A 22,026-nucleotide genomic window follows, 5' to 3' on the forward strand; every position below is an offset into this window, starting at 1 on the left:
TGCTCACTGGGAGAGGAGCAGTTTGAACCCACCGGCTGTGCCCCACGGAGAACAGAGAAGGACCAGAGAAGGACATGGCCGTCCACTTCCATCAAGATTTATAGCTTGGGAGACCCTGAGGGGCTTGAACTCGGGGCGGAGTCAGACTCGATGGCAGGTGTGAAATTTTATTCTGATGGAGACCTGAGGGGCAGAGTCTCAAGTTTCAGAGCAATTGTTCCTCCTGCGGGATCGGCTCTGGGTTTTGTGCAGACGATTGAGGTCACACCTTCGGGCCCAGAGTTCCACTTCCCCGTGCGTGAGCACTCAGTAACACATGGGCATGCTTTTTATAGAGCCCTGGTGTTCCCGAACCGGCTTTAGGCTTGAAACCCTAAGCTTCGAGGTTTTAAAAAAAAGGCCCAGACGCAGAGTCCCTGCTAATAAGGCTCACCTTCTCAGGCCTGCAGGAGGAGAGCTGGGAACGGGCCGTGCTGACCACAGGCACGTCAGAGTCGGGGCAAGGCTGCAGCCTGAGCAAGCCCATCGACTGAGGACCTTCTGTCCATCCACCTGGCAAACTCAGCCATGGCCCTTACACCCACAAAAAAACATCCACCGTCCCAATTCACACCTTCCTCCCAGGAAGGAGCGCGCGACACACACACACACACACACACACACACACACACACACACACACGCGCTGGTGTTTAGTGCTCACTGCATGAGACGAGGATGCCTACTGGCTCCCCAAAGGGAAACTGTAGAAGTGTGTGGCTAAAATCCAACCCAACTTGAAAATCATTCTCAAGAATAAACTGTGGCTTTATAGATTCTGATTTTTCTATTACCATCCTACCACCAAACAGCTGTGAAAATACACCAGTCATTCTTGATGGGCTTCCTCCTAACGTAGGCCCACCCCGAAACCTGGGTTTCGAAAATTGGGTCAATGTTGATCTTTGATCCCTCGCTCGGCAGTGAGGGGCAGGCCCACGGGAGGGAACTTTCTGTCCCAGTTTCTTCAATGAAGACTGAGAGGGAAGCAGGTTATGACAGGTCGTAGCTTCCATCCAGTGGGTGGGTAAGAGGTGCCGTGGTGGCTGGGGGCAGGTGGGGAGTCTGGCCTTCCTTGCCAAGGCTCAGGTGTCTATTCCCAGCGGATGCCCCTCACATGCAGCTACTGCCCATCTGTGACACTGAACTGGAACCGGTTTCAGCAGAACTTCCAGACTCAGACAGACCAGGAAGAAAGGCCTGGTGATCCACTACTCCCAAGTCGGTCAGGGAAAACTCAATGGCTGAGGATGCAGGACCAGGCAGCCTCTCGTTCCATCAGGGGGTGGGGACGAGAGGAGACTTAACGAGAACTAACAGCAGCAACAACAGGTGAGTGATTTGGGTGGAGAATCCGCCCAGGGAGCCTTTGGGTTGGTTTTCGTGTGCAATGTGTACAAAATCTCACTCACAGACGCCATGCCTCACACACTCAGAGAGAGAGAAATAACGACTCCCAGGCTAGGGCTGACACATCCTTTTTATGTGCACGGGGTTCCCAGCCCAGGTAGAGTTACTGTCCCAGCATCTTAGTTACCGTCTTAGTTACTGCAGCAGCTCCTTTTAGATGTGTGAACAGCACTAGCCCTGGGCCGACAGAGACTGTCCTCCCTGTAAGCCGTCTCCCTTCCCCCCAAGAACCTATTCTTAGCCAACACTTGCGGGGCCTCCTGGGAAGAACAAGAGCCCTGTGGGACCAAAGCGAGAGCCCCCCTCTCTCCCCACCCCTGAGAGTGGGAGGGGACTGGAAGGTCAGAGTTGGCGGGTGTGATTCGACTGCTTCCCTAGACGCCGGGGCCCACCTTCAAGCTGCTGATTAAGCGGCCTGTTTCCTGGCAGCCGCCCAGAGGGAGGAAAAGAAACCTACAATGGTGTGAGGAAGTTAAAAAAACAAAACAAAACCAAAAAAACCCTGGGTATTGTGGTTTAAAAAACAAAACAAAAACACTTGGTAATCAATGGGCTTCCGCAAAGCCCATGTATCAAATTCACGGGGTGGGACTGTAACTCAGCCTTCTGGGTTCTACAGCCGACAAGCGTTTCATAAAGGTAATGACTTAGCACCAGTTTCTCTCCTTCTCCGGGGGAGTCTCCCTCTCCCCTGAGCCCTGGGCCGTGCCCACCACGGTGGGAGCCAGGCTGGGAGGCTCTGAAGGAGTCACAGAGCGGGGCGTGAACGGAGTGCAGCCACATGCCACAGAGCCAAATGGCGAGCCACTGGTGGGGTCTGTGTCGGTGTGGGGGGCTGGCGAGGGGGGAGAAACGAGCCTCCCCACCGTCTCGTCCTGGGGGGTGCTGCTGGGCGAGCCAGGCCGTTACTCAAAGCGCCGCAGGTGGTTGTACAGCGACTGCACGTAGGTGAACACACACATGGGGTCAGGCTTGCGGCCCATCACCATCATATCCTCCACCTCGATCAGCCGCTCGCAGCTTGCCAGGTTCCTGAAACACAGAAGCCCCCCGTCAGCAGGACAGCCCCGGGCCAGAGCTCAGCCTGGGAGTGGTGAGCCTGGCCCTCCAAGGTTCTACAGAGCTGGTCTGAATTGGTATTTGCCATCATCCCATGCCATGACCCACCTCGACGATTCTCGCACAAACCAAACAACTCAGTCACTGCCATCCAAGTTCATTCTGACTCACGGCAGCCCCCTACAGGGCAGGCTAGACCTGCCCCTGTGGGCTCCTGAGACTGCAACACTTTCAAGGGAGTGGAAGCCCCACCTCTGTCCCTGGGAGCAGCTGGTGGTTTCGAACGGCTGACCTTGCATTAGCAGCCCAACACATAACCATGACACCACAACTCAAATTTTCTTAATTTGGGTTTACTGAAAAGATTTATTTACATTTTAAATGAAAATTACATTTACTCACACACACACATATTCTCAAAATCAAAACTCACTCCCATTGAGTCAATTCTGATTCACAGCAGACCTACAGGACGGAGTATGGGTTTCCGAAATGGAAGTAGAAAGTCACACACACACACACACGCACGCATCAGCCCTAGCCCATTGCCACTGAGTTGCTTGCAACTCATAGCAACCCAACATCGGGTTTCTGAGTATAAATCTTTACAGACGCAGACAACCTCATCTTTCCCCCAAGGAGTGGCAGGTAGGTTCAAACTACAGACCTTGCAGTTAGCAGCCCAATATGTAATCCACTGCATCCCAAAGGGTCCAACAGTCACGCTGTGGTCTCAGCCATGGCCAGCATCTCGAACCCGTGTCCATCCCACCTAGCGCAACGCCTCACATAACCCTGCCCCCTCTCGGCACTGTTCTGCTGGTGCCACAGCCAATGGGGAGAAGCACAGGCTCCTTTTAGCCATAATCATTTATTTCTGTCCCAAAAGTTTATTAACACAGGATTCCTTTGTCCATGCTCTTTCTTCACCTTCTCATGTGGCCGCACGTCTGCCCTGTCTCTCCCTCTCTCTAGCTCTCCCTTTCTTTCCGCTATCCTCTCTCCGCTCTGTCTTCCGATCCTCCCTCACCCTGCCCCCTGGACTCTCCTTCCACTCAGGCGGGTGGTGAGCTCTACCAAGACCTGTTCATTGAAACCCACGCTCTGGTCTGCTCTCCTTTCATTCCCATTCTCGCTAGGACGACCACAACTCCCTACAGAGGTAGGAAGGGGACCATCGACAGAGGAGACATGATCCGCCGAACATCTTGGAATCACGGCAGACTTCTTCTAGAAAGCCAAGCGAGGGCACCCACGCCTCCCTGACTCTCTACTCATAGTACGCTGGCTCCCCTAGGCACTAGATGTGGCAGCTGGACATCATCAGGTGGGCCGAGAGGGCACCGATCACGGCAGCTGGCCTGATGGTCTCAGACGCCTTCTTCCAACGGCAGTGTTGGACGAAGTCCTTTTGTAGTTCCAGGAGTCCCCCACCTTTCCCCCACACCCATATCAATAATCAGTGCGGGACTGCCAGGGTTCAAATCCTACTTCCATCTCTTCCTAGCTACAGGATTTGGGGTAAAACACTTCTTCTCCAGACCTCAGTTTCCTCGTCTGGAAAACGAGGACATGACCCAGTTCCCAGGGTGCTGTGAGGGTAAGATGAGGTAAGGCAGGCCTGCAGATCTGGGGCAGCAGTGCCCAGCACGCAGAAGAGCTCAGTACATTTGCGAGCTTCTTGTTGTCACTGTTTTGACTGTCATGATTCAAGAGGAGGAGGGCTTACAGGGAGAAAGGCATAGGGGGAGAGGGCGTTAGAACGGAACCCGAATGCGATTATCAGCTGCCTCTGTGGAGCCACAACTCATGGAGACCCCTTCCTGGTCCTACGCCATCCATGGTCAGCTGGACACTGATGTGACCCACAGGGTTTTAGCAGTGGGTCACTAGGCCTTTTCTTCCGAGTCTGTCTTAGTCTGGAAGCTCCGCTGAAACCTGTTCGGCTTCACAGCAACACGCAAACCTCCAGACGGACGGGAGGGGGCTGCACTGGCCAGAATCTCCCCTCGGAAGACGAGGCTTCTGCCGCTGAGTTACCGTGTCCCCACTAAATCTGGGTCCCAATCCTGGCTCTGCCAATTCCTCCGTTTCCCTGGGCCTGTTTCCTCATCAGAAAGCTCCCTCCCGTAGGGGAGTCAGGGACCAGAGAGCCCCAGCTGGCAGGACAGACTCGGCCAGCTGTCAAGGGGCTCCCCCAGAGTCCCTGCGCTGCACTTTTAGCAGAACATGACCCAGGGGCTGCCCACGTCCTGTCCAGCACCAGAGACAAAGCCGGTACCATTTCCAGGGCCCTGTTCACAGTGCTGGCGGGGCCCCAGGTCTTCTATCACAAACCAAATGTCAGAGTGAAATAGAGACATCTGTCAGGGATCCTATCGCTGCCTCCCCGGGGGCTGGAGTGGGCAGCCTGTAAGAGAATCCAAAGGCCCCCTGGGGTGATGCGCGGGTTAGGCCCAGTGATCGCCACCCTCTCTCCCAGGTCACTCCAACAAGGGCACGCAGGCAGAGGTGCCCCTAGCTTGCAGGATCGGGAGAATACCTACAGGCCACCTGCCCTCACAGGGCTGCTGCCCCCGGGCTCCCACGGTGTGTGGGCAGGCCTTGTCCACGTGAACAAGCCCTGCCCAGGTTATTGCCCCTGTCCCCATGGAAGAGAACAGCACCCCATCCGATGCAGCGTCATCACCAGATGGCATGGAGGTAACCCCAACTCCTGCAGACCCCATGAGCCTCAAACTAAAACTGTGCCCCATGGGGTTTGCAATGGCGGGTTTTCTAGAAGTAGATCACCAGGCCTTTCTGCTGAGGCACCCCTGGGGAGACCTGAGTCACCAAGCTACGCGTTCTGAGCCAAGAGCGCTATAACTGTTGGTACTTTTCACTTCCCCATACTCCATCAGAAACACCAGTCACCTCTACCAAGTCCCTGTCTCAGCTTACATGCCGCCAGGGACAGGGATCTAAATTAAAAAAAAAAAAAAGCAAAATATGACCAGCTGCCACCCAGTTGATTCCGTCGTAGCAATCCTACAGCACAGAGTAGAACTCGAGGTAAGGTTTCCAAGACTACCAATCATTAGGGGGACAGAGTCTCATCTTTCTCCCAAGGAGCAACGGTCGGCTTCAACCACTGACCTTTCCAACAGCAACCCAGCCTGTCACCTATGAGGCTGCCAGGACTCCTCTGCAGACGGTGATCCCTTGTTTGTTTGGGATGCTGTTTGGCCGCTTTTACTTCTCAGCATGCCCCCCACCACACACGCTTACTGAGAAGCTGAGCAGTCAAGGGGTGGAGGTGCTGGGCAGGGAGACAGCACGGAGCCCCCAACCACCCCGGCAGAAGTAAACCCAGCGGGGTAGTCAAGCAACCAACACTCCCTGCCACTGAGTCAATGCCGACTCGTGCGTGGCAACCCTGCAGGACAGGGCAGAACTGCGCCGGCGGGTTTCTGAGACGGAGTCCATCGTCCCGTCTCTGTCTCGTGGAGTTTTGAACTGCTGACCTTGCGGTCTGCAGCTCAACGGGTAACCCTCACGGTTCCTCCAGATCGATGAAGAGGACCGGCAACGGAGGGTCCACGTGAACATTTCTTACAAGTTAAGTCTCCGAGGAGGGGAGGCCCCGGGCAGCTGCCATCCTGCGCCAGGAGCTTTTGTTAAGAATGACACACAAACGTGTTTGTTTTAAGATCATTCGAACAGCACAGAAAAGTCCCGGGGAGAAACGACAGGTCGCTTCAAACCGCACAGCACAGGCCAGGGTTAGCATTGGCTGACGACGTGCTTTTTCAAGGAATTGACTTAGGCCACGGCGGCTGCAACAATGGACACCCCCCATTGCGGAGACTGTGAGGACCGTGCAGGACTGGGCAGGGTTGCGTTCTGATGGGTGGGTGTGGTGGGGGGGCGGGAGTGGGCAGGGGGAGGGAGGAGGTGTTGCTATGAGTCAGAGGGCTTCAAACAGTTGGCGGAAATTTCCCATGATCTTCTAATTCCCCCTTTCCCCAATGTTTGGAAGCCCCCTTGTAAATCTTGATCTTCAGCGACCACTGTCCTGGGAGGAGGTGCTGGGAAGGGGTGGGGGTATTTTTAATGTACTGAGGCCTTCGCTGGATGCAGAGCAGGGTGCCAGGGCTCCGAATACAGCCTCATCTGGTTTTAGACGGAGACACATGGACACTACAAATAGCCTGGAAGGCCAGGCATGCAGCTGCCCGTAACCCGAGCACAGTGCACATTCCCCACAGGGCAAACCGGGAGCCACAGCCCCACGCCCGCTGCCTTGCCCCCGGGCCCTGGGCAAGATGGGGGAAGAGGATGCCAAGACTCAGGCGTCCACTCTGCCCGCCTTCCAGGCAGAAGAACATCTGTTAGACAAGGGCTCTGGGCGGGTCAGCCCCAAATCATCCATGCAGGTGATGCCCACGGGTCCCTTCTGGGCCATAAAGCGTGGCAGGGGAAGAGGGGTGGGCACACACACCACTGCCCCCAGGGTTTCTGGCGGGTCCTAGTGCCTCTAACGCACTTGCACATGGGAAAGGGTCTTGAAAGGCTTCCTTTGGGATATGGGCTCGTGGTTTGGGGGCTGGGGAGAGCAGGCAAGCGTAAGGAAGACCTGTCTGAAATGCTAACGGTATCCTCAAGCAGGTGTCTGCTTTCCCTCCGGCTTTGCTAACCACCCTCTTGTCCAAGGAACTAGGTGAGCCAAGCCGCCAGCTCCTAAGAGCCTCGGGGCAGACGGAAGCCTCCCCCTCCAGCCTTCTCCCCCACCAATCTTCAAGATGATGCTGACAGGGAGACACCTCCCCAGACTCCATGCAAGCCTCCTACTCCCCTCCCACACACACACATGCTCAGAGGCTTGCTGCGGACCCCCTTCTCTGCCGCCTTGAGTCAGCAGAAAAGCAAAGGCCCACCTCAGCTACTGCAGTCAGCCACTGTCCCCTCCCCAGCAGGGAGCCGTCTCAGACCTCCGGGAGGCCCGCCGTTTGCTCTGGGGAGGAGGGAGGCAAAGGCTGGGCCCACCCCCACCAGGCTGGGAATGGAAGAAACATCTGTTTGGAGTCTGGAGGCTACATGAACTCAAACCCTGTGCTCAGAAAGCGAGAGCTTGACTCATTCCCGGCTCCGGCTGCCAAGGGAAGCCGAGTTCCCCTCCAGCTGGGGAGCAGGGCTGCTTTGCTGCCCTCTTACCCACGAGCCGGGGTGAAAGGGGGCCCAGAGACCAAGGAGTGAGCTGGTTCCATGGGACCAGTCAGGCCTCCAGGGCAGAGAACTGGGTGACCAAAGTGTGGCTTCCCCTGGCAGAGGTAGGGGCAGGTCAGAGCCCCCAACTCGATACAGTCATGCACCACCCTCCCCGCCACCTTAGCGCCTTGTCTCCCGCCAGCTGGGTCCCCTCCCTCTGACCACCCCCACCCCACCCCACCACCACTCCGGTCTCCCTGGCTCCACTTCTGCACGGTCGGGGATCTAGTTGCATAACGCGCTCCGCTCAAAGCTGTTTCTGCAATTAGGATGACAGCTAATCCCAAGCAGCCAAGCAAGAGACGGCTTTTAAAGTATACAAGGAGTTCTTATGACCCCAAGAGGTTCCGAGAGGCTGAGCACGTCATCCGATGCTGTGATTCCAAAAAATCAGGCCCAGGAGCTCAGAGCCAGCATCTCTGTTCTGCCCCAGAGCGGGGGCGGCTGCTCCTGGGAGGGCCAGCCTTCTCTGCCCAGGCCCAGCTCCGTGACCATGGGGAGTTCTCAGGGCCAGCAAGCTCGGCCTCCTTTCCTGGCCAGGCTCGGGCCTGGAAGGGTGGGAGTGGTCAGACCGGGAACAAAGTGAGAAATGTGCAGGTGAGCCTGGAATCGGGATCCCTTCCCTGCAAGCCGTGGCGGTGTAGCAGGTTGCAAGCTGGGCTGCTAAGTGCACGGTTGGCAGTTCGAACCCACCAGTCTCTCTGAAGGAGAAAAGCGAGGCTGTGTGCTCCTGGAAACATTTACAGCCTCAGAGACCCTACGGAACGGCCCTGCTCTGTCCTGCAGGGGCGCCATGAGTTGGAAACAACTCAGTAGCAATGGGTTTGTTCTTTGTTTGGGGCAGGTGAAGCCAGGGAGGAACACAGCCCCACAGAGAGGAACAGCATGGAGGCAAGGATGCCCACCCACCCCTTCTAGCTGGGCAGAGGGCCTCCTTCTTCCTGACCTTTTAAGCCCTTTCATGCCCTGCAGGGAGCCTGGAGCAGTGCTCATGACCACCCAGCAGCAGCAACAGGCTCCCGGGTCTGGGGGCAGGAGAGTTAGGCCAGGCTGTCTGCCCCCCACTCCCTGCCAGCTCACTCACTGGAGGCAGCTGCATAGCCCCTCAAAAGCGCAGCTCCCACAAGATGCGTTCAGTATGCAGCACTTCCCCCAGGCCCAATGAGCCCAGCCCAGGTCCAGAGCCCGGTCCCCACTGCCCTTAACCTCCCCCCCCACTCACCCCGGTTCTGCCTCAGCCCACCCAGCCAGGCCCCCTAACTCTCCCTGCCTCCGACCAGCTGGGCCCCCTAACTCTCTGGCACCCACTTTCGAGTTGCCACCTGTTCCCTGCCAGACCCAAACTGGTCCAGCCTGCCCTACCAACTCTTGGCATGCATCAGGTCTGGGGGGCCAGAGAGGGGAGGGGGAGACACTGCCCTCAGCCCACACGGCCAAGCCCCAACCTGGCTTTCCCAAGTACCTCTGGAGCCTGTGAGCCCTCCCCAGCCTCCTCCCTGTGAGTGGGACTTGAGAAGGTAGGGACCGTGTTTGCTGTTGAGAGGAGACATCAGGTCAGCCCCCAGCTCCACACAAAGCTCGGCCTGCTCCGGCACCACCCCCACGATGGGGCAGGTGGGGTGCCAAACCCTGGGAGCCAGAGGACCTTCCGGGCTGGGTTCTGAAAGGACATCTCCAGGCCTTCCTTCCTCACGTGGAAGCACCACTGAAACCTGTCTGGTGGCATCACAGCCTCCCAGGTAGACGGGCAAGGCCCGTCTGTGCAGGGATGGGGTGTGCGGGCAGAAAGCATGCATGGCTCTCCCGCACAAAGGCAATTCTACCCTGAGCTGTAGCATCAGATTCACGGAGGCCAGGTCTCCTTAGGAGAGAACTATGCTCCAGTCCCCCTGGGCAGATATTATCCCATTTCCTACTGACCCATAGCTGTGGCTCGCACAAGCAGCCCAGAGAAGCCACTCGGTGCTCGGGGTGGGGGGAACCCTGTCCCACAGCCCCTCCCACCCTCTGCCGCTGGCCTCCCAGTCAGCACCCCAGAGGCCAACCAACCCCCCAAAAAGGCTGGACAGAGCCCAGCTCCCACTGAGCGCTGTGACCTGGCAAGCCTGATCCCCTCTCCGGGCCTCAGTTTCCCCATCCGCACGCACAAGGGAGAAAGGACGAGTGGCCTTAGGCCCTCCCTCGCTCCTCCGAGCTCTTGACCCCCACCCCTGCCGCCGGGGCAGAGTCTGGCAGGAGGGGCGAGGGGGGCTGGGCAGTGGCTGCAGGGACCCACCACACTCACTCTGCCATGGTGAAGGCCAACTCGAAGTTCTTCTGCCGCTGCGTGGGGCTCAGTGCGCTATAGTCAAAGGCCTCCGGGAAGAAGGAGTGCACCAGTGCACAGAAGGCCATCCCGTCACTCCAGCTGGAGGAGAAGTTCTGCAGGTCCACGTGCTGGGGGCCAGACACCAGGAGTCCCCTGAGAACAGCCCCCGCCCCCTGGCTCCCCCACTCCAAGATCCTCCAGCCCCTCCCAAGGCCCACCGCCCATCCATCTTGCCCACATGAGGCCACTGAAGGGGCCCCTGGGACTGTTGTGCACATCTGTGACCCTCAGGACCAAGCTCAGCCTCGGGGGAGCCCTGGCCCTAGGCTGAGGGCACACGGGGCAGTGCCCCCCACCCTCCACCCCGCTCACCTGGTAGCCTAGCGTCTTGTTCCGACACCACTCCAGCAGGATCTGCTTGATGCTGCTCGCGCTGGCCACGCCAAAGCTCTGCGAGCGCTTCAGCTTCGCCCGTGCCTCCCCTCTCTCGCCCCTGCCCCTGCGGAAGGATGAACGGACAGACAGACGCAGGCTGCTGGGGGGCCGCTTGGCACCACCACCCCAAGAGCCAGGGATGGGCCAGGAGCCCCTGTTCTGCTCACCCGGGAAGACACAGTCAGCTCTCAGTGCCCCCACCCGGCACCCAAGCGAGAACAGAGTCTCCCTCTGAGGGTCTCCGTCAGGACCCTCCACCCCTGTCTGTCCTCTAGGTCCCACACTGGGAATCAGGGGTCTCCTGGGAGTCCTGGGACAGAGGACCTGAGCTTAAGCTGTCCTCCTGCTGGGACCCTTGTCCCCCTTCCCTGCACCCCAGCCTTGTCCTAGGAAGCCTCGTTGCCAGCTTCTTTCTAGCCATAGTGGACAGTTCTCTCCCCCAGAACCCAGGGCCACTCCCCAACTGATGAGAGGGTCCTCAGGACCATCCCCGGGGCCACATGGCGGCGGAGTAGGCCAAGTACTAGACTGCTCACGCAAAGTCACCATCTGGGGATCTCCAGCCCCTCAGGGGGTGACAGACCAGGCTCTCTCCTCTCATAAATGTTCACAGTCTTAAAAACCCACCAGGGCAGCTCTGCTCTGTCCTACAGGGTCATTCTGAGGAGGAATCAACTCAATGGCATTGAGTTTGTCCTCCACCCCACCCATTGTTTTGGGGGTTCTTTTTTTTTTTTTTTTGCTTCCCTTATTAGAATAAGCGCCTTGGGAGGGGGGACATCAGTCCATCCCCATCCCCCCGCCACTGTGTAAGGGCTTGAGGTATGGGGGTGGGCAGGGAGTCTGGGCACTGGAGGAGTCACCTATGAGGGCCACCAGCAAGTCCCAGCTCCAGCCAGAAGTGCCACCTCGCTGCCCTCTGGTCATCTAGGTCAGGCCCAGACTAAAGCCCCTAGGGGATCATTGTAATGTGAAGGGGGCTATCAAGATTGAGGGAGAGGGCAGGGCTCTCAGCGGTCTTGCCTGGCTTCCTGCACCCCAGCCCTCTTCCTCCACAGCAGGGACCACTGACCTCTGACCCACCTGTGTGGTCCTGCCCTACTCTGCGGTCAAGTCACAGGGTAAAGGACAGGGCTATGTTGGCCTGACTCCAGTCTGGACCTAAGCCCAGGGATCCTGGGCGCCCCCACCCCCCACCCCAGCTCTGTGGGTGAGCATCGTACTTGAGGGCTGTGTCCTGCTCCCACTTCTCAAACAACGCCTTCCGGGCCTGTGCCCCCGAGGTGCGGGGCAGCGTCTGCGACCTCACCAGCTCCCTGCGGCGCTCCCCTGGGCGGTGGGCTTGGGGGGTGGCTGATGGCGGCTGCGAGGACTGGGGTGACAGGGGCGCTGTCCCCAGAGTGGGGCTGAGGAGAGAAACGCTTAGTTAGGAAGGCAGAACCAGCCTTCGCCAGCTCAGGCCCGCTCCCTGCCAGAGGGCCAGGCCACACTGCCCCAGCCTCCCCGCCAACCAGCTAGTATTGGAAATGAGGCTGGGGGTGGGGGTGCTGGCCCTCCCAAGGACCTCGAGAAAGGAAATGCCACTGGATCTTGTCCCCAACCAGTTTGGCAGGTTTTCTGAACTGAGCGGGGCCAGCAGTCCCAAAGGACAGTCCCTCTCTCGGGGATGGGGGAGTGGGCCCCTCTCTGAGCCCAATCACCCCCGGGGAGGGGGGGAGGTATGGGAGGTGTCCTTGATTGCAGTGGGCACTCTCTCCAGGTGGGAACGGTACCCAAAGCCAGCCAGTCCTCAGTGCCAAGCTACCCACCTTCCAGTTGGTTCTCCCCTGGAGAGACCGGGGCCAGGGCAATCACAATTCTCCTTTTATTAAAAAGGGCTGGGGGGTGGGGGGAGTCAGTCACCCCACCTCCACAAGCACCGTCCAACTGGTCTAGGGGAACAGAGGGACACAGCCAGGCCTGCAAGGACCTGGCCAGCCCCGTGGCTTTCCCAGGCCCCTGGCAGGAAGAATGGCCAGGTGGCTGAGAGGGAACAAGGGCAGTATGAGGCTCTCCCTCCACCCCACACCTCCTGACCCTCCTTCCTCCTCCAACCTCCTGGCAGGCTTGCTTTGAAGGGTCCACAGAGAACCCAGCCCTCAGCCTTATTTCTCGCAGGCAAGCTCTCACCCAGTCCCTGCTGCCTCATATTCACACTCAAGCCCTACCCAGTGCTCCTGCTGCCCTGGTTCTCCGAGGGCCCAACCCTGTCCCCGTGGGGGCCTTGGCTCAAGGAGGGAGCCAACTCCTGGGCTCTGCATAGGGAGTGTCCTACAGGGTCTAAGGCCACTTGGGGAGCTGCCACCCCGCAGGACATGGGTGTAAGGGCAAGGGTCCAGACTCACCTGTCATTGCTCCTGCCTGCTGTCACTGGCCCATGGCCAGAGCCTGACCATGCGAGAGAGGAATTCTTCTCTGCAGGACAGCGGGAGGGAGAGAAAGAGGCACCCCTGGCCTCAGTGCGGGCTGCCCAGCTCCTTGCCTCTGGTCTGCAGGCCCTCTCCACCCAGCACCAGCCCGGCAGACAGGCAGGCACCCCAGCTAAGCCAGATGCTTGCGATGCCCGCGGGGCCCCCCCCCCCCAATTTCGCAGGCTCAGGGGAGGAACTGGGAAGGGGCAGTCACACACCTGGGAAGTCCCAGGGGGCAGTCATGGCTGGGGTCTCCTGAGTCTCCGCCCTCCTCCACCCAACCCTACTCTCCCTCCCTGTCAGACCCCCACCAGTCCACACCCTCCCACGTACCACTGGGGCTGGGGGTCCAGGGTGTGGTGGCCTCACTGGGGCTCGGGGTGAGGCCCCCCAGGACAGCAGCAGACGTGGGCGACAGAGCCGAGGTCTCGCCAGAGAACCTCTCGGAGACGCGGGTGATGGCCGTGACCGGCTGGTGGGGCAGCCGCAAAGAGAGACTCGCAGGGCGAGGCTTAGGGGGCTCTGGTGCTGGGAAGGTCTGGGCAGCCTCAGCGGTTCCATCCCCTGGACCTGGAACATGGAGGAGCGAGGGTGGGGGTGGGTGTCAGCCATGCCTTCAGAACCCTCCAGGAGGGCTCCCCCCCCCCCCACCACCTCCTCCAGGGAGGCCTCCCTGACTGCATCTCCTGGGGATGGATGTCTTCTTATTCCAACCACAGCAGATGTCTGTAAGTTTCCCGTGTAACCAGGCTCCATCAATACCTACTGGCTTTTCAGTTTGTTCTCTACCCTATTCAGTGCTTGGCCACCTCCCCAGCTTCTGTTTCTATGCTTTCAGGAGCCGGAATGCTCACTCCCCCTGCAAGCTTCACCATTTCTCCTGCATCTAGAAAGTTCTGAGACTGTTCTCCTGGCAGCCTCTGCCCTTGAAGATTAAGGCCTTGGGAGAGCCTGGCACAGATGCAGGGCTGAAACCCTGAGCCCAAACCTACCCACCAGCCCCCCACTGCCCTCGGCCTCTACCTGCCCCTGGTGGGTGCCCGTTCTCAATGACGCACGGGTTTGACATCCTTCTCAGCTCCGGCTCACTGGGCTCGTCGTCGTGGTCCACACTCTGCGGAGGGACAGACAGACAGACACGAGGAATCCAAGGTCAGCCCCACCACGCCAGTTGCCAAGGCCCCCCCTAGTTCAGGCTGAGGGGAGGAAAGAGCGCCCCTGGGGGTGCAGTACTGGCCTGAGGTCACAAACAATCGGGGCCTGAGCTGCTGAGCCCCCAGGATCCTACCAGGCAAAGCACCCCTGCTTCCCTCAACCCAGGTCAGGAACAAGGGTCAAGGCGGTGGGCTCCTGAGAGTGTGCCAGGCTGCTCCCCCCCTCCCCCAGGCCAAAACTGATCCCATCTACTGGAGGCCGACTGTGGTCGGGGGGCATGCTGGGCCCCTGTCCATCCGGCCAGGCCAGGATGCCTGTGTGGGAGAAGCAGGTACCCCGGTAACATAAGGTCTTTTCTGGGCCCACAATGGACAGTGGCTCCTTCACTGGACAAAGGGGGGCAGAGTTACCCAGATGTCCAGAGTGTAGGGGCCCGACTGGCTCAGCTCCCCATCCCAGCAGTAGGGAGGGTGGGCAGGAAGATCAAGAGCAAGCCCAAGAGCAAGTGGGCAGCCTGTGCCACCAGGGTCAGGATAAGGCCCCTGGGTCTCCCATTGTCTAAGAAACAGCATCAGGATACGGCCCCTGGGGTTCCCACTGCCTGTGCCACGAGAGGACGTGCCCCCTGGGCCTCCCAGTGTCCACGCAAAGATACTGCCTAGACCACCTCGGATCTGTCCTCCAAGTAGGTGCCATCAAATCAATGACGACCCTACAGGACAGGGTAGAACTGCCCCTGTGAGTCTCCGAGTCTATAGCTCTTTCCGGGGCTAGAAAGCCTCATCTTTCTCCCGAGGAGCAGCTGGTGGTCTCGAACTGTTGACTCTGTGGTTAAGCACTCCAATGGTTAACAACTACACCACCAAGGCTCCCTTATAGATGGGACCCGAGGGCTCAGAGAGGGGCTGTGTACTGTCCGAGCTGATGCCACATGGTAAGACAGGACCAGTTTGAGATCAAGGTCAAGTCCTCTATTTTGGGCCTGCTCTTCTCATAGTGTGACGCTTTTCTCAGTGCGACGGAGCGGCTGTGAGCGAGAGCCCCTGGGGAGCGGCTGGAGAAATTGGCCATGCCTCTTCCTGGACACCTGCAAGCTGGCCCCCTTGTCCACAAAATACCTGGACGAACCACAGCCCATGCCTGGCGTCAGGTGCTCAGCTCCTGTTAGAAGCAGCACACGAGGCCCCTCTCTGCCATGGAGGGAGTCGGGTCGGTAGACAAGCCAGGCTGGTTCCAAGCCAACATGAGTGTGGCCCAGACAGTCTGCATGCACTTGGGGTCAACCGGGAGGGACAATCGGCTACAAAAACAGAGCCATCAGGACCCAAGACCCTCTGGTCACATACAATGGGGGCACAAGGGGCTGGCAGTCCATGGCCAGAAGACACAGCGCCCAGTGTCCCAAGGTGCTTGGACTGGACTCCTCGAACGAGAAAGAGTGGAAGGTGTTCTCGAGCGATGAGGAGAGGCACCAAACGGCCGGTCACCTGACCAGTCGGGGGCCTGGGGCAGTGGAAGGTCTAGGGTCGGAAGGCCTCAACCAGTTCAGCTGCGGGAGCCAGTGGCTGGGGGGCGGGGGGAGCCCCTGCCACGCCCAGAGTAATTAACCAGGGGTGAGGGCGGACGCCACAGGTTCTGTGGAGACAGCAAGGCCTTCTATGTTGGGTGTGTCGTGTGGAAGGTTCGGAGCTGAGGTCAGGGGATTCTTGGCTATTGAATCTGCAGTTTACGAGGAAAGGGGGCGAACGATGGAAACACCAGAAGCGTGGTGACCGGCTGGGTCCTGAAGGAGGGGACGCGCTGGCTTGGGACGAGGCACTGAGGAGACCCCTACCTTTAAAGGACAGAGGGCATACAGAAGGGGATCTGCAGGGAGAATGAGAAGGGGCAGCCAAAGAGGCAGAGCAAAACCCAGAGGGACGTCAAGAACAGAACACTGGGGGAGAATGTCTGTCCAGGCGGCGGGAGTGTCAGCCCCATCCAGCGTGGCCGGGGTTCATGGCCAAGAAGGTGAAGATCTACAGTGTCCACTGGATTCAGCAAAGGTCACTGGTGATGGCCGTAGGACTAAATTGAAGGTGTGCGAGGGACAGGGACAGGCTATGGGGCAAGGTGGGAGAGAGGAGGCCACATGGGCTCTACATGAGCCTGAGTCCCCTTAGCCCTGAGGGGACAGGAAGTGGGGGGAAGAGGTGGGGATGGGACAGAAGGGAACGTGTTTTAGGCTCCAGCGGGACAGAGGGACTACTGAAGGGGCTGGGTCCCTGGGGAGGCAAGAGCTGTTGAGACCCAGAACTTCGGGAGACCTGGCCTTGAAGAGGAAGTAGACCCCTCAATTTCTGACTCAGGAGGATGAAGGGGAAGGGGTCAAAGCAACCAGAAGGAATGCTGGAGAAGGGTGTGGGGTACCTGCCAGCACCCCAGAAAGTGCAGGACACCTCCAGAGCCAGACTGCAGCTAATTCAACACCAACTGAATCTGAAGAGGAGAACCAGCTAGTTCCTCCCAAACCCTCACTCCCACCTGACACCAGGCTGTCTCTGCCTGGGGGGTGGTCTCCTGAGTCCCCCCACCCAGCCTGCTCTGGTCTAACAGGTTTCACAGGTCCAGATAGAGGCCTAGAGGGACAAGCTGATGGCAAAACCATTTTCTTAGGAATGTGAGTCTATGGAGAAAGGGGGGGGTGGGCACAGATGCCTGTCCCTGCATGTCTCACAGCCCTCCACCCCACCTCTAGCTCCCATGATGCCCCCAGGTCTCAGATAGCACAACCTGACTGGAAATGGGCTCTGGACCAGCCAGGCTCCTGCCAAGAGCTCTCCAGCACGGGGAGGATGGGAAGGGGTTAAGAGTACCCCTTGTAGCTGGGGTGATGCCCAGGTGCCCCCGAGACTAGGGCTATGCCTCACCCAGGGAAAGGGACTCTGCCTAAGGTCAGACCCAGGCCCACCACAGGCCAGGAATCAAAGGCTATTCAGAGACCCTTCAGCCCACCATCACAGAGTCAAAGTTCGAGGCTCAGGTCTCTCCCCTAGCCCTGGGCTCTGTCGATCACGCTGACCTGGCCTTTGAGAGACACACCTGTTGCCCAGGACCTGGGTCAGGTGGGTCCTGCCCAGCTCTACCTGTCTCAGCCTAATGAATGGGAGGAGGGGGTAAGTAACTGGACTTTCCCTTAAAGCAGGAAGCCAGGCTGGGCTGAGGTCCCCAAGTCCACACAGACGTCCCTGTAAACTCTTCGTCCGGCCCATGGACATCCAGAGGTGGGCAGCGGCCAGTCTCAGCCCGGGGAAGGGGACCAGGGGCACTTAGCGCGCTGCAGTCAGAGAGAATCACTACAGACCCAGGGTGGGGAGGGGGTAGGTGGGGAGTCAGTCCTGTTCTGAGTGTTCCTGCACCCCCAAGATTCCTGTCTGGGCTTTATTTTAAGAAGGGGGGAGGGTCCCTCGGCGGGAGCTTGGGAACAACAGAGAAAAGATAAGTCTGATTCCAGGAGATGGGACCCTCTCCTGGGGGAAGTTTTCAGGCCTTTTTTAATAAACAAAAGGAACAATCTTGCAGGTCTCCCGGGGGCTGCCAGAAGCCCCCTTTCAGGCTGCGGTGTGGACACAGGAGACTCTGCTGTGCCTGGCACAGCCAACTCGGAGCCAGCGCCCCAACCCTGAGACGCTGAACACAGCTGCCCGGCTGCCTCCGCTCACACCCGGGTTTTAAAGGACACTCCATTCAGACTTCTCCCCACAGCCTTTAACTCTCTTATCAGCGTGTCTGGGAAAGAAAAGGCAGATAAGGAGAACCTGGCTTCTTTCACCGACGGGCCTCCGACTCAGGTCCTGGCAGCTGGTCCTGAGGGACTGGGGACCAGGCGGCTCCAGCTGAGGGCATTTCCAGGGCTGGGGGTGGGGCCTCACACTGCCCGGCCAGCTCAGCCACCCCCCCCCAAGGAGGCCAGGTCCCTGAGGCAGCTGCAGGGGTGTTTCTGTGTGCCTGGCCAATGTGCATTTATTAATGTTCCAAAGGGCCCAGCCCGCTAGGGCAGGGGGGCCAACAAGCTCAGGCTAACGCCCTCTACTGTGGTTCTATGCTTGTGCGCCGCAGGTGAGCCTTCCCAACGCCTGGCGCCCCAGTGTGTGTCAGACAAGAACGCCACTCTTTAGGCGTGAAAGCTGTGATTTTTCCTTTAAGGCACCTCTGAGTAAACTCGAACTGCCAACCTTGCAGTTCCTGGTCAAGTGCTTAACCATTTGTGCCACCAGGGACTCCCACACACTCGCACCGTTCAGATACAGAAAAGCTGGCATGCAGCTCCGGGTGAGACCTCATAGCACATGCTTCCGACTCCAGCTCCAGTGCACGCCAGGGTCTCTGACCCCCTGCAGGGAGCTCTTCCTGTTGATGCCCACTGCACTGCCCGGCCGGCCTGCCCCGAGCTTGCCTAACCACCACCTGTCCTGCCTATGGCACAAATACAGGAGTCTGGGAGGCCCCAGAACAAGGGACCCAGCTCAGCTCCCCACCCCACCCACCCCACCACCCCACCCCATCCTCCTGCCCCTGCCCTTCACAATGGAGTGACCACAATGAAGTGAGCTCACCCGTCTTTCACTCTGAGGGATCCGGCCCAATACAAGAAGGACCCTGTCCCTCCCCTGCACAACCTCCCTTCCCACAATCCCCCAAACGGAGAGGACTAGCTCACCAAGGTGAATCCATGTTACATGACTAGCGAGCCCTTTCACATGAGCTGAGAGAGAGAGAGAACAGGAAACTCAAAACCAAGCCCGGTCAAGGCGATTCCGACTCACAGACTCCCTACAGGACGGGAGAACTGCCTGCCTCTGCGAGTTTCAGCGCTCTCTGAGCTCTCTGCTCAAGCACAAACCCATCTTTTTCCTGAGGGGCGGCGTTTAAAAACGTCATGGAAAATGGAATTAAAAGATAATGCAGGTTGTAAAGTGCCATGGATTAAATTGTGTCCTCCCCAACTAAGTATTGGAATCCTAATCCAACCCTAAACGAATCCTAACGTGTGGAGGGAATACCATCTGGGAATGAGGTCTTTTGTGAGATCAATGAGGCCTTTATCAGTGTAGGGTGTTTCCTAAACCTAATCAGTTCGGAGCACAACTTCCAGCCAGTTTGGGCTGGAATTTCCTAAGAGGCAGGTGACTGCAACAGCAGCCAGAACAGGCACACTTAGCGGTCTTGCAACAGGGGGCGTGGTGAGCCCTCCAGGAGGGCCATGAGGAAATCTGCATTATGGCCAGGCTGCAGAGAGAGGTATCGAAATGGTGTGGCTGGCCACCATCTTTGAGCCAGGCACCGCTGTTTCTGCCTCTGCTGGTCCAGATTTGGTTGCTATGCAACTGGTGCATTGCTCTTGTTTCTAAGAGGAGAGGAACTTCCCGGCCAGGCACTGACCCATAATTCTCCTGTTCTGGTTACTATTCAGCAGTACACCCACATTTTACCAACTCAGACCCATACGAGTGTCCCTCCATAGGTCAGCACGGAGCCAGAAGCAGCTGGTTAGAGGCCCTGTTTCTGCGTTCTAAAAAGAACCAGTGAGGCACGGGGAAAGCACAGACAGGAGCGAGGGGAAAGACAGATGCCAACGTGAGGTCCACCAAGGACCGAGGAAAGCAGAGGCTACAGAAGCTGACCAAGGACAAAGATCTTTACCCAAAACCAACAGCGAATGCCTAGAACCAGTGCCCTGAACTCAGACTTCTATCCTCCTAACGTGAGAGAAAAAAAACTTCTCTACATCAGTACGAGACAACTAAGACTAGTGGGCTTACTTAGATCACTCAGAGTGCTGGGCTGCTAACCAGGAGGGTTGGCAGTTCGAACCCACTTGCTCCGGATGTGAACATCTGCTTCCCTAAAGATCACAACCTTGGGATCCCACAGGGGCAGTTCTGCCCTGCCTTAGAGGATCACGATGGAATCAACCCAATACAGTGGGGTTGATTTGGGGTTTGTGATGTGTGGACCCGAGACGGTTCTTCCTAAAGCCTGGCCCACTGCTTACATGAGCAGCAGCAGGCCCGCATTGAACTGCTGTGGTGGTTGTTAGTGCCGTCTCTTCGGCCCTGGTTCATGGTGACCCTGTGCTCAACAAAAGGCTCAGAAACAACCAATGACAGTTTATTGAGCACACGCAGGCGCCCAGTGGCTCTATGCCACGGACACGTGTCATGCTCACAGGTCAGAATTGAGTGTGTCCAGAAAGGATCCCTGACAGTACATTTTGGGCTGCTAACCACGAGGTTAACGGTTCCAAACCACTAGCCTCTCCACCTGAGAAAGATACGCATAATTCAGAGTAAAGAATTACAGTCTGGGAAACCCACAGGGACAGTTCTACTCTGTCCTATAGGGTCGCTATGGGTCAGAATTGGTTCAATGATAACGAGTTTTGTTTGTTGTTTTGTTCGCTTGCTTGTTTCTGAGATTTCCGGATACTCCACGAAGAGCCCGGGTTACAAGTTGGACTGCTAACTGTAAGGTCAGCAGTTCAAAACCACCAGCCACTCCTATGGAGAAAGACGAGGCTTTCTGCTTCCGTAAAGAGTTACTGTCTCGGAAACCCACAGGGCAGTCCCGCCCCATCCTACAGAGATGCCATGAGTCTGAATGGATTGGAGGGCAATGAGTACTGTTTCTGTTGTTATTTCATGTTAAAGATTTCCAAACACTCCACACTGAGCACTGAGACAGCCAAATGCTCCCCCCCACACACCACCCCCTCCCACCCCACCACAAAGTCCAGCTCCTTGGCCAGCACATGCAGGGGTCTCCACAACTCCCCCTCCACTCTCAACCTGGTAAGGCTTCCACTCCGGCCGCCAGATGAGACTCTACCAAGCTTGTGAGGATGCAAACACAGCCCAGCCCCACCCCAATCTCCACCCAGAGCAGCAAGCCCTGAATTCCGTCCAGCACAAAGCCTTCCCGGACACCCACTGCGAGGTCAGCTTAGTCGTCAAGTGCTACTGTAGCGGCAGTGGACAACAGCAGTTCAACTGAGTCCACCTCCCACCCAGGCTGGGGCCTCCAGGGCCCAGGCTTAAACTGAGCTCCCTCCTCCTGGCCCCAGAGGTGAAGCTCAAGGCACCTGTGTGCACATGGGGCTGAACCATGGCGGGGCAGCAGGTGCAAACTGCTCCGCAGCAACCCTGCAAACCAAACCCAGCGCCCAGGCTAGCTATGGTGGAAAATCCCACCCAAGGGCCATTGCACACACCATGAAATTTGCTAACCTGGACGTGCCTCTCTGGGAGGCCCGTGCTCAGGGGTGCCGGCCGACTGGTGCGCTCCCTTCCAGTTTCTGCCCTGCCTCCACCTGCTCCGGGCCTCTCTGGCCAATCACTGACCCCAGAAATCCCAAGAGACTGCTTAAGGCTATATTCCCTCTGCCCTCCACCCCCACCCCGCCTGCCCACTACTATGTAGGGTTCCCAGAAGGCAGCGGGGCGGGGGTTGGGGGTCGAGTTTTCTAAGTTAATCAACAACGGGAGCCGTCAGGCCTCAGTGAAGCAGCAATATGGGGGTGGGGGTAGGGCAAGTGAGTGGAGGTCAGCGGGTGGCGCTGACCCCTCCAACACCCTAGCCGGACGCAGGCGGTGTGGACCAGTCCCGGGGCCGAGCCTTTAGTGTCCTGGGACGTTGGGGCGAGGAAAGGAAACTTCCGGCAAACAATGCCGGCTCTCAAGGCGGGAGGGGACCGGAGACAGGTGCAGCGAGCGCATGCAGACCCGTGCTCGGCCTCCTCCCGCTCCCCAGCGACAGCCGGGCCATCCCAACACCGAGTTGTACAGGCCAACCCAACGCCACTGCCCGCGCGCACGCGAGCGAGCGCACCCACGCTCCGGGATTGGGGCGGGGTTGGAGACGGCACCGCGACGCGGAGCCCCTC

General features: G+C 58.3%; 1 protein-coding gene across 1 annotated transcript; it reads right to left on the minus strand.

The window, feature by feature from the left end:
- Positions 1–1,500: 1,500 nt before the first annotated feature.
- SMTNL2 (smoothelin like 2) lies at positions 1,501–21,908 on the minus strand. The gene is made up of 9 exons (XM_045293327.1): positions 21,866–21,908; positions 21,371–21,606; positions 13,974–14,064; positions 13,284–13,520; positions 12,885–12,954; positions 11,724–11,906; positions 10,438–10,564; positions 10,042–10,193; positions 1,501–2,480 (listed from the first exon to the last, which is right to left on the minus strand). The coding sequence occupies exons 1-9, from the start codon at positions 21,906–21,908 to the stop codon at positions 2,354–2,356; spliced, it is 1,266 nt and encodes a 421-aa protein (XP_045149262.1). The 3' UTR covers positions 1,501–2,353.
- Between the last annotated feature and the right edge of the window lie 118 nt (positions 21,909–22,026).

The sequence above is a fragment of the Echinops telfairi genome, unplaced genomic scaffold, assembly GCF_000313985.2.
Source record: "Echinops telfairi isolate 266 unplaced genomic scaffold, ASM31398v2 ScPeMD7_2010;HRSCAF=2546, whole genome shotgun sequence".
Classification (NCBI taxonomy): Eukaryota; Metazoa; Chordata; class Mammalia; order Afrosoricida; family Tenrecidae; genus Echinops; species Echinops telfairi.